The sequence below is a fragment of the Meleagris gallopavo genome, chromosome 29 (genome assembly GCF_000146605.3).
Source record: "Meleagris gallopavo isolate NT-WF06-2002-E0010 breed Aviagen turkey brand Nicholas breeding stock chromosome 29, Turkey_5.1, whole genome shotgun sequence".
Classification (NCBI taxonomy): Eukaryota; Metazoa; Chordata; class Aves; order Galliformes; family Phasianidae; genus Meleagris; species Meleagris gallopavo.
Window position 1 is genome coordinate 3,883,874 of NC_015039.2, and position 11,721 is coordinate 3,895,594.

Genomic DNA, 11,721 nt, shown 5'->3' on the forward strand with positions numbered 1-11,721 from the left:
GCGGACCCCTCCCCGCCCCCGCCAGCCCATCTCAGTAGAAGCTCTTCGCCGCTCCCCAGCCCTTGGTCAGGTCCTTCTCAGCGTGCTCCTGGCACTCCCTGGGGCTGGCAGCAGCGCCCCTCGGGGTCGCCGTCGGCTGAGTGCCCGCAGCACAGCTCAGTGCGTCGCGGCAGGCGGTGCCGGGGCGCTCCTCGCGTTTGCCCATGGTGAGGATGCCCGCTGCGTGGTTGCCGGAGCCGTGCAGCAGGCGGTACAGCCGGCTCTGGAATGCTGGTGGGACGCTCTTCCTCTTGCCCAGCGTGAGGATGCCGGCGGCGTGGTTGCCCATGCCGTGCAGGAGGTCGTAGATACGGCAGGAGCAGGTTTTCTGCCGGCAGCACTCGGGCAGGCTCTGCCGGGCCCCGGCCAGGGAGCAGAGCAGCAGCAGCAGCAGCAGCAGGCAGGCGGATCGCTGCAGCTGCCGGAGAACGGCCGCGTCAGTACAGGGCTCAACTCCCACCCTGCAGGCTGCCTGCTCACCTCCGCTGCTGCAGCACCCGCAGCATCGCCTCTCTGGGGACATCGGGGACAGAGGGGACCCCAAGGAGATTCGCTCCTGCCCCGCCATCCCAGCCCCCAAACCACACTGTGAGCAGGAGTTGGCTGCAGATATCTCCACCAGCACTTACCTGCGCCAGCACGCAGCCAGCACCCTCCCCTCGTCACCGAGTGCTGCGGGAGGAGCAGCACCCACACATGGCTCGTGCCAAAGCACGATGCCGCATGCAGCACCCACGCAGGGAACCCCAGGCCGAGCCCCCCGACCTCCGCTCACAGGGGAACCGGCCCAGCCCTCAAAGACCCCAGCGGTGCCCCTGCCCACCCCCAGCCCCACCTTGGTGTAGGGCACCTCCATCCTTCTGGGTGTCTTCAGGTGGCCAAGCGGTGCTGGCGCATGTCCTGCTGGGGCTGAGGAACGCAGCCGCCCTGAGCCGCAGACCGGGGCTTTAGTAGGGGGCCGGCCCCCCCCAGCCCCCGGCCCGCACAATAGCGCTGCCAAAAATACCGTCCGGTCTCTGGGAGATGTGTAGTCTTTGTTGTCGGTAGCTCGGAAACCGGTCAGGCCTTTCCCCTCATTTGTGGCTCTGTATTATGTGGGTGCAGCGCGGGACCGGGGTGCGTGGCGCTAATGAAGCCATAATTACCCGAAGGACCCGCAGCCCCACAAAGCCGCGTGAAGGTCAGCGCCGGGGGAAGCGTCAACCGCTCCCAACAACGGCAGCTCTCGGGTCAGCTCCGCGTGGCCCCATTAAGCTAATTACCGCCCGAACAAAGGGGCGCCGGGCAGCCGCCGGCTGCGTGCTGCGCTGACGCGCGGGGACGGCGCAAATGGAACCGGCAGAAGGAGGGTGCCCTCACCGCCACTGCCACCCGTCTCATTTGGTGACCCCACCCCCAGAACCGAGAGGGACAGCAGCGCACTGCGTGGGTCTCACACACTTTATAAACAGAGTGCTCTTGCCCCAGACCACCCCTCACCCACAGCCCACACCTGCGGTGAGCTCACTCACGAGACAAGCCCACGTTGAGCTCCCTGATGCCAGACGACACAGCCCCTGGCAGCTCCGCCCTGCAGTGGTCCCACTGCCCCCGACCCATTGCCGGCTGCCCTATAGGTGCCTTCCCAGCCCCTCTGCACAGCAGGGGCCTGAGGACACCTGGGAAGACCCTGGGAGAAGGGACAGTGGTCGGCCAGACCCCTTCCAACCATGCAGGCAGTCTCCAGGGCTGGCAAAGGCAGAATCTGCAGCACTGACAGCTGGAGCCCACACCAGGGGTGGTTTTACAGGGGGGGTGGCACAGCAGGCTGGGGGTGCATGCACATAGCTGGGTGCCAGCAGTACAACCCCCCGACCCCACAGCACAGCACCCGCTCTGGAAGCAGATGGAAGAGGCCTGGGAAGCCAGAGGGAGGAGACAGGAGCGAGGCCCCCCCAATTCCCTGCAGTGTCTGCAGGCAGGTGGATGACTGCGCTGGCCCCACTGCAGCCCCTCAGCACCCTGCCCGTTCCCATCCTCAACCGTGCCACGGGCTCTGTAGTCCCTGTTCCTGCAGCAGAGGCCGCTCCATGGGGGCTGCCTGAGCCCCAGGCCAGGGTCAGCAGGACGCGGCATCGCTGCCTCCTTCTGCCTCAGGGATGGGCTCCAGTGGTGCGCGCAGCCGGGACGGCTCTGGCGAGGCCAAACCGTTTCTGCCGATGCCACAGGACTGCCCGGCATTGTGGATCTGCCAGAGGTTGTCCAGTGCCTCCGCCTTGGCATGCTTGAGAAGGTCAGCCTGGCCCTGCCGGGGGGAGAAGACATCAGGGAACGCAGCCACGTGTGCTGAGTCCCTCTGTGCCACCTCCAGTGCACGGCCATGCCACACAGCCACAGGGATGTGCTGGGCTCAGGATTATCGTGGACCGCAACCAGCCCGCGCTTCTGGAGCATCTCCTCGATGCTGGTCCCGCCTCCCTGCACACCAGCAGGGTCAGCAGTGGAGGGGACAGGAGCGCAGCGTGCTCCTCTCACCTTCAGGACGGTGATGTTCCAGGCAAAGCTCTCCAGTGCTTTCTGCAGCTTCCGTCCCCGCAGCCCCTCCTTGGCCTCGATGCGGTGCAGCTCCTTGTGGAAGTCCATACCTGGGCACGTGGCACACAGAGCTGCGCTCAGCACCACTGTGCATGGGGCAGCCACTGCCACAGGGGATGGGGACGGGACGTCCTTCACCCAGCAGAGAACCTCGTGATCAGCCCCAACAGCCCCGAGCCCCCTCCCATTAAGGAATGATCTCCCAACACAGCCCCCACCACCTCACCCCCACCCTTGCTGACTTTGGATCCCAAAGCCCATAGGATTGGGATGGGCTGCAGTGACCTCAGGCAGAGGCACAGCCCCTCCATACCGCAGCCCTCCCAGAGGGGCTCAGAGAGGAGCTGTTGCCCTCCCCCCCACCTCCATGCTGGGGCATGTGCCCCCACACTGCACCGCATGATGTCCTCGTGAGCGGGTGCTAAATTTACCCCTCCCTGACGCAGCACTGGCTCTGGGCCCACACGAGGGCTCCCACACACGCCTGCTCACCCACGCACTGCCAATCAGCTCACACCCTCCCCGCACCCCAGCCCCACCGCCGGCACCCCCGACCCCACAGCGCCCGTACTGCTGTGGCTCAACCATGGCACCATGGGGTGAATGCAGGGAGCAGCACTCAGGCACAGAGGTCATGGCTGCAGGCCCCCAGTGTAGGGGTCAGCACACCCCAGACCTCTGCCCCTAAGGAGGACACGGGGGCAGTGCTCACTTCTGCAGCACAGCAGAGGCTCCCACAGCCAAAGCGGTGCAGGTGATGCAGAGCCCATCCCAGCCCGCACCTCCAGCCCCCCTGCTGTGCTCCTCATCTCTGACAGCAGCAACAGAGCTCAAAGCCAAATGCCCAGGGAGGTTTCTGGGCTGTGATGCAGCCAAGGAACAAACAGGGCTGCTGGCAGCAGCTGGCACTGGTAGGGGCGCACAGCACGGACCCTCTTCTCCCTGTCTCTTACAGTGCCTGGAAGCCCCCCAGCCCCACAGGGTGCCCCCACACAGTCCTGGGGCCAGCAGCCCCACGGAACAGCCACAGCTGCCTCTACAGCACACAGGACCTTGGTGTTACCCATTAGTGCCTACCAGCAGCACGGTGCTGGGAGGGGGGCAGTGGTGCCTGGGGCAGGAGGGGTCCTGGGGCCGGGTAAGGCTGCCGGCAGCACCTGCCTGCGTGGGTTCAGCCATGTGTCTTTTAAGTCATAACATTCAGTTGCCACTTCTACCGTCAGCCCCAGTCTGTTATTTCTGATGCTAATTATACTCTGGCGTTTGGCAGCTAATGACTCTTCTCTGCTTCCTCATCAGCCTCCTCCGCTCCGTGCGCTCCCTCCCAGCCCCCCCTCAGCCCCCCAGCCCCAGTAGTGCTCCCTCACTGCAGGCTCCGGGCAGCTCCCTGCACCACTCCTCGCAGCAAGGCCAGGAAGTGGGAAAGCCAAAGAGCTGAGCCCTGGGCTGCCCCAAAAAGCCTCTCTCCCGAGCCGGCCAGGTGCTGACCCAGAGCACCGATGCCTGCACCGCTTGTCCTCTGCCATGCACTGCAGGTGTGCAATGCACAGACTGAAATGCCAGCACACTGCTGTGCGCAGCTCCGGAGCTTGGTGCTCTTCTGAGAAGATCCCTGTGGGGACAGCATCCCAGGCCGCTCAGAGACACAGCACGCTGCACACAGCACTGTGCACTCAGCACCCCAGACCCACCTGCCTGCTGCGCCTGGATGAGCTTGCTGTGCACTGCGTCAGCAGACTCGATCAGCGTCCGGCTGGTCTGGATCATCTGAGGAAAGAGGGGCAGTGAGAGGAGCTGCGCAGCCCTGAGCCCTCCGTGCTCCCCACACCCCAACTCCGTGCACCCCACTCTCTGCCTGCAGAGCACCTCCCGGCCAGCCCTCCCTGCTCCAGGACGGGACCCATCCTGGGACTCCCCGGTGCACAGGGCTGCAGGCAAACACCTTGGAGCAGGACAGACCCTGGAGCACCCATTCCCAGAACTTACCGTCTCATAGGCAGTGAGGACCTTGCGCAGCAGGTCAGGGATGGGGCCCTGTGCCTCCATGGGGGGGTACTGCTCAGCCAGGTTGAGGGTGACGCTGGGCGCGCTGTCACTGTGCAGCAGCCACGCAGCCACCGTCAGGATGCACTGCTTCATGTTGGCGGCGGGCGTCAATCCGCACAGCTCCTTGAAGGAGACCAGCGCGTTCTGTGGGCAGAGAACAGCGTCGGGCTGGGCCAGGAGCACCCCCAGCACCCCCAGCCCAGCACCACCTCCCCCCAGGCCCCACGGTGCCGTGTGGCTCCAGTACCTGCACATTCTCCCGCAGGTCGGTGGCCTCCCGCAGGGGCTGAGTGGCCGTCCGGAAGACCTCATCGATGGCCTTGATGCCGGTGGCTTTGGTGGAGGTATATTCGCGCACCCGGCGGCCCCGGCGCCCTGCCAGCCCCCGGCGGTGCCCCTTGCCCCCCCCGCGGCGGTCGGTGATGGCCACGTGCACAAAGAGGGTGGCGTGGGGCAGGGGCTCCCCAGACAGCGACTGGAGCGGGACGTGGCGGTAGCCAGGCTGCAGGCACTCGAAGGGGATGGTGTACTGCGCAATGAACTCGTCCCCGATGTAGTCGTCATCCAGCACGACGAAGCGCAGCACAGCCAGCTCGGGCAGGTTGATCTGGAACTCCAGGCTCTCGTCGAAGACGGGGTTGTCCCCGCTCTGCAGGGCCGTCTTGGTGCGGTGCTCCGCGCAGTCGGCTGGGATGCCGTGGATCTCAGCGCAGACATAGGGCTCCACCACCTCCCCCTTGGCCCCCGAGCCCTTTGGCTTGGGCAGGTTCTGCCCGCTGATGACTTTGAGGTGCAGGAGCTGCGCGGGCACCCCGGGCAGGGAGTCCTTGGCGTTGGCACTGAAGTAGGAGACCTCCTCCCGCATGATGGCGGGGCGGAGAACGTAACCGCAAGCCCCGTTCTGCCGGAACCAGCCCGCGTTGAGGTCCATCATCAGCCCCGGCGTCTGGTAGTTCATGGCCACCATCTGGCAGCCGCACTTCCAGAAGTCCTGCGGGTTCATGTTGCTGGCATCGATGCGCATGGGGCTGGGGTAGACGCGGGAGAGGAAGCGCTTGTTGTAGCTCACCAGCTCGGCCGGGCACTCGTTGGTGAAGCGGCCCGCCTCCACCTCGCTGAAGGAGCACATCTCCCAGTAGCGCTGCCCGCGCCGCGAGCTCTCGAAGTCCTGGAAGGGGACGGCCTGGCAGAGGCTCACCAGCTCCGAGAGCTCGCGGCTGAGCCGCACGCGCCGCGGGACCCCCCCTTCCACTGCCTCGCGGTCCTCCTGGCCCAGCCTTCGCGCCAGCTCCCGGCCTTCCTCCTCGTCCGACACCTCCCCCTCGCTGTCCTCGCAGCCGGGCGGCAGCTTCTTGCCCTTGATAAGGATGCGGCCCTTGAGCTGCTCCGGGGAGGGCAGGTAGGAGGCGGCGGGGTCGGGCGGCTCCAGGTAGAGCTTCTCGCCCAGCGTCTTGCGCAGGCACCGGGCGGCCAGGCGCTGCTGGGCGGCAGAGCAGCGCACCACCAGGCAGAGGATCAGCGGGTAGGCGGAGGCGGCGAAGGCGTGCTGGTCGATCAGCCCCACCACGGAGCGGAAGGGTACGCAGGAGGCGGCCGAGGGGCTGGTGTAGACCACGGGCTCACCGTCGGGGCCGTCCCACAGCACCAGCTCGATGCTGCGGCAGCCCAACCCCAGCGCGCTGACGTATCCGCTGATGTCCGAGCGGCCCCAGAAGTTGTCCTCCAGCAGGCAGGCGCTGTGGGCAGAGCTGATGTAGTAGTGGGAGAGAGGCTGCGCCATGTCCTGGCACACCCGGCGGTGCTGCGGGTCGAAGATGGAGCAGTCAGAGGAGAGCAGGTAGCGGGTGAAGCCGTCGATGGCCAGGTAGCCCTTCTCCCGGCCCTCTTTGGAGGGCTCGTACTTGCTGACGATCTCCAAGCACTTCTCCTCCGTGACGCCTTCCATGCCCTGCTCCACCTCCAGGAACGTCAGCAGGTCCTTCAGGCCCAGGTACTCCTTGTTGCTGGAGAACTGCACCAGCAGGAAGAAGATCTCGGGCCGGGTGCAGAGCTCGCAGTACGCCTCCACAAACAGGTCGCAGGCCACCTCGGTGCCGGGACGCTCGCTGGCCTTCTGCAGCTCCTTGAACTTCAGCTCAATGGTGGACACCTTCATGCCGGGGTTGAGCGCCTTGATGAGCTGCACGGCGCGGGACACGGGGATGCGGCCGCACTTCTCCAGGTCAGCGAGGTCGAAGACAGAGGAGATCCAGGAGGTGCGCAGGCTGGGGTGGCCGGACCCCAGGGCCTCGGGCGTGTGCTTCCCGTAGGACAGCAGGTACCGCAGCCCCATCACCCAGGCGCTCACCACGTCGGCTGAGCTGGCCACCAGGTCCAGGGACTCGTAGTTGTCTCCGTAGATGATGGAGAAGGCGCACTCGTCAGGGAACTGGTCAGAGAGGCCATTGCTGCGCAGGATGGGCGTTTTCTTGCCCACGCGCACCTCCTTCACCGATTTGATCTCAATCTTGGCCTTCTCCGAGTCCTTCTTGGAAGGCTCCCAGCGCACAGAGCGCATGTCGGTGTCCAGCACGAAGAAGCGGCTGTACATACGGGAGTTGGAGCGCACCTTCTTCAGCTCGCAGCCCTCCAGCATGAAGGAGATGCAGGCAGCTGCGCTGTTTATCTTCCGGTCGTTGGGCATCGTGCTGAAGGACACCGTCTTCTTCTGCATGGGCCGCTGCCGGGAGCCGTCCTGCCGGGGTGCAGAAGGAGCAGAGCCATCAGGGCAAGGCACCACGCACTCCCCATCCCCCAGGCTCCCACTCCAGCCCTGATGCGTAGTGAGGGGTCCCAGGAGCTCCCATGCCATACAAAGCCCTCTGGACTCACTGGACCTTCTCCCCTGGCCCAGGAGGTCGGGAGCTTGCTCCAGCTGGGGCCTCCCCCCACTGCCGGGCTTATTTTAACTCTGCATTCCTTCCTTCCTTCCTTCCTGCTCCCGGCCCTGAGCCGGATCCTGCCCCACCGCTTGCTCACCCCCAGGGGCAAAGCCATGCACAGGCACTCCCCGGGTCTGCTGGATGCTGGAAGAGAAAGGTCCTGGCAGGACCCCCCTGCAACCACCATCCCCCTGCACCTCCAGGCACCAATCCCAGGCAATGCGGGAAGGGGGTCCCCAGGGTGGGGAAGAGAAGACCCTACCACCAGTGGGTTGAAGTGATGGGGGATGGGATGGGGAACAGCAGGGCTGGGAGCATATTATGGGATGGATTTCATTAAGTAGTGCAGCAGGGAGATTTAATCCACTTCTTCAAGATTATGGTGAGTCACCTCTAATCTGGTGGTATCTCTGGCACATGCAGGCTCTTCCCAGCTGCCAGGGTTTGTGGACAATAGAGTGTCCCCTCCAGCACCTCAAGAGCTTTCACAGCTCCATGGCAGAGCTGCTGCAGTACAGGCTGGCAGCCCAGGCATGCACACCACAGAGTTTCATCTCAAATGGTCTGGATTTGGCTCTAGGGGTCCAGGCAGCCCTGACCAAGGACAATCAGGACAAGATAGCCAGCTCCAGCCAAGGGTGAATGGGAAACGAGGGATCAGAGGGAGAAGCCACGGGAACATCTGAGGACCCAGCTCAGCCTGCCCAAGCAGGGAGAGGACATTCACAAAGGGCATCCTGCTGAGACGCTCAGCCCGAGGCTGAGCCTCAGTGCTGGGCATAGAGTGCTCGGCATCAGGCTCACGGGAAGGGCTGAGCCTCTACACCGCTGTCAGGATGCCTCCTGTGAGCAGCAATCTGAGTACAGCGCTGCCTCGCAGCTCCAGACCCTGGCACCCACTTGCAGGTGGCCCTGTCGAGAGCGGGGAGTGCAGCTATGCTGCGGTGCTGGGGCCAGACCTGCAGGCCCTGCAGACCCACACCCAGCCCGGTGTGCACCCCACCCCTATACCGGGCCCCAGCGCAGAAAACAGGAAATCCATCCGGAAAGGAAACGCGGGGCGGGGGACCTGCTCGCACCCAGCAGCTGCCGGGACCTGCCTCCAGCTGCTCCGGAGCAGCCCTTGCCCACAGCAGGCAGCGAACGCAGCCCTCTGCACGGGCTCAGGAGAGCCCTTGGTGTGCAGCCCAGCGTGCGCTGCTCACGCGTCTCCCAGCGCCTGCTGCAGCTGCGGGCATCCACACCCAGCTGCCCGGTGGCCTCACCCTTAGCATCCACCGGGCTCACACACGGGGAGAGCGAAGCGCTGCTCCCAGCAGCACGTTGCTCCGGCACCTTCGGCTGGCTGAGCTGGGATGAGCTGCTCTGTGCCCAGCGCTTGGCCAGGCGCGGGCAGCAGTGGGACAGGCAGAGCTCCGAAGGTACAAAGTAGGTCAGCAGCGAGGGTGGGAGGACGCGGTGCTGCGGCTGGGAGAGCCCCGCCACCGCCTGCGGGGAGCACGGAGAATCCCAGCCACAGGGCTTGGCTCCAGCACGGGGCAGCGCATCACAGCCGTGCAGCCCGGCCAACCTCCGTGCCCACGGCGATGCTGACCACAATGCTGACTGCCGGCACCCAGCCGGGCATGGACAGCACGTCCAAACCCAGCTCCCCGCACCCTGCCCGGCTCTGCAGCGTGTGCTAAGCTGCACTTCAGCCAATTACCTGCGGTGATTAGTGCCCTGGCAAGCACAGCAATCCTAATCTCAGGTGCCACGTGACCCCGCTCCTTACCCGGCTAAACGAGTGCAGGGCCGGGCCCATCAGGTCACAGCCCTGCCCAGCTGCTGCTCCCTTCCCGTTATCCTCGGGGGAATCTCCAGCAGCACAACGGCACATAACAGCGGGATACGGAGGAACCAAAAGCCTCTGGGGCTGAGGAGTGCTGGAAGAAGCCATAGCTGTGCTGCCCAGTGGAGGGGAGCAGGGCACCTTGACCCAGCAGGACTACGTTTGGTGACACGGCTGTTCCTAAGTCTAACTGGGCTGTGACACATCCGTAGCCACGTGCCACATCCCATGTTCTCCCTGCTACCCTGGCCCAGGCTGGGCAGCCAGCAGCAGAGGCAGCGGGAGGCCAGGCACAGCCAGGGCTCTTCTCCACTCCTCTGTTCCCTGCCAAGAAGACCGAGTGACACATCCACTCCCTGCTGCACCAGCTGCCACTTCCCAGCGAGGGGCTGTGGAGCCCGGGCCTCATGCAGAGCGATGGCACTGCTCCAGAGCTCACATGGAGAGGGACGGCCCCACGTGGAGGGGATGGACAGCAGGGTGCTGGGAAGGGTCATAGCCTGCAGCGGGAAGGAACGGGCCCAGCACCCCCCTTCAGCATCTTCCCAGCTCACCAAAACTTTCTGCTCCCAACTCAGGGAAGAAGGAGGGAGCAGGTCCTCCAGGAGGACACGGGGACACTGCCCTCCCCGCTGCGTCCCCACACAGCTGCGCTCCCATCGCTGCATGGGGCCAATGGACTCAGCACAGCCAGCCCCGGGCTCCCAGCACGGACACTGATTCTACTTTCAGATTCACTCCTCCAACCTCTTCTGGAAATCCCAGAGAATAACAGAGCCCTCAACTCTTCCCACAAGTGCTTCCACTTAGTCATCAGGCAGGGTCTGCCTGCAGCCCACAATTAGTGGGTGCCCTCTGCCCAAACTGCCAGTGGGGGCCAGGCTGGCTGTGACATACAGAGCCCCAGAACAGCCTCGGCATCCTCGGGGGATTTGGGATCAGACAGCTGCTCCCCAGGACCTGCCCATGGAGACACAGACACGGTGATGCACACGGACCTGGATGGGGTTCGGAGAGACAGCAGCTCCCCATGAGCCTGGACAAAACCTGAGCAATGGGTCCCTGCTGCTAAATGGCAGAGGATGCGCTCTGTTCCCCTTTCCTGCCTGGGGACACAAGAGCCTCCCTGGGGACACAAGCAGGATCACCATCTCCAAACAGGGAATAGCAGAGGAGTGCAAGCAGCAAATGCCTGTGTGTTCTTTCAGCAGCGTGCCCACCCACCATCCCCACCAGATTCACCCAAACGAAGGCCTCAGCCCATGTGGTGCCTGGGGCTCAGCCTAAGGAACTCAGGGCTGCAGGATCCAGCACTGCACAGAGATCGGAGCCTGCAGCCCTCCAGCATCAGGGAAATACCAGGCCTGCAGGGACCCAGAGCCATGTGGCAGACCAGGAGGGGCTGGGGCTGCCGTCCCAGGCTGACCTCCTCCATCGGCAGCGCCCTCTCCAGCACTGGCTCGCGGCCACCTGACCTTCACCAAAGGCCAAACCCTGTGGTGACGCACAGCAGCACCAGGCCTGCGTGCAGCAAAGAGGCAAAGAGAGGTGAAGCAGCCCTGTGCACTCCCGCTCATCCCTGTGGGGAGCAGAAAGAGCGGGGGCTTCAGGAGAGACTGGGGACCTCATGAGGTCCCCTGGGAAAACCATGAGCACACAGCCCTTGAGGTGCCACGTAGCCTGGGGAGGTATCCTCACCATCCTGGTCACAGGCAGCAGTGTGCAGGAGGTCCCCAAAGCCTGGGTTGCTGGGGCAGGAGGACAGGCAGCACGGAGCAGCCCCCACACAAGGTATTAATAGCACCGGAGCTCTATCAGCTTAAAATAGGCTGCCAGGAGTGGGGAGGCGGTCCCGGGCGGACGCGACCTATTGTGTCAGTGAGCAACGCCGACGTAAGCACAATTAGGGGGGCTGCTTCAGAAAAATCACGCACGTGACCCACTGCCCATTGGCATGGGGAGCTCAGGGAACCCCCTTGACCCACAGCCCCCTGTGTCCCTGTCTAGCTGCAGCTCAGCTCCTGCAGAGGTGGCAGGAACTGGGCCTGAGGCTCAACATTTTTGCAGGAGGGAGCTCAGAGGATGCTCAAGGATCAGGAGCAGCCGGCACCCATGGGTGCCCTCCTGCAGGCTGGGGAGATGCTGACATGCAGTGCCGGCACAGGTGCGGCCCGGTCACGCAGGGAACTCACGAGCAGGGGATGGACGGTGCAATTCCCGGAGGCACAGACCAGGGGCCTGGCCCGGGAGCGCACAAAGCCTGAGCCGGGTTTGCCCTTGGGGGACCCCGGCGGCAGGTAGAGCGAGAGA

General features: G+C 64.7%; 2 protein-coding genes across 2 annotated transcripts; both read right to left on the minus strand.

Moving 5' to 3' along the window:
• Positions 1 to 6: 6 nt before the first annotated feature.
• On the minus strand, positions 7 to 957 carry HCRT (hypocretin neuropeptide precursor). The gene has a single exon (XM_010724673.3). It carries the CDS (start codon positions 605 to 607, stop codon positions 32 to 34), a length of 576 nt encoding a protein of 191 aa, XP_010722975.1. The 5' UTR covers positions 608 to 957; the 3' UTR covers positions 7 to 31.
• Positions 958 to 1,077: 120 nt separating this feature from the next.
• LOC100549446 (inactive phospholipase C-like protein 2) lies at positions 1,078 to 11,127 on the minus strand. The gene is made up of 6 exons (XM_019623451.1): positions 11,110 to 11,127; positions 4,907 to 7,393; positions 4,600 to 4,803; positions 4,305 to 4,380; positions 2,554 to 2,663; positions 1,078 to 2,323 (listed from the first exon to the last, which is right to left on the minus strand). Exons 1-6 carry the CDS (start codon positions 11,110 to 11,112, stop codon positions 2,138 to 2,140), a joined length of 3,066 nt encoding a protein of 1,021 aa, XP_019478996.1. The 5' UTR covers positions 11,113 to 11,127; the 3' UTR covers positions 1,078 to 2,137.
• Between the last annotated feature and the right edge of the window lie 594 nt (positions 11,128 to 11,721).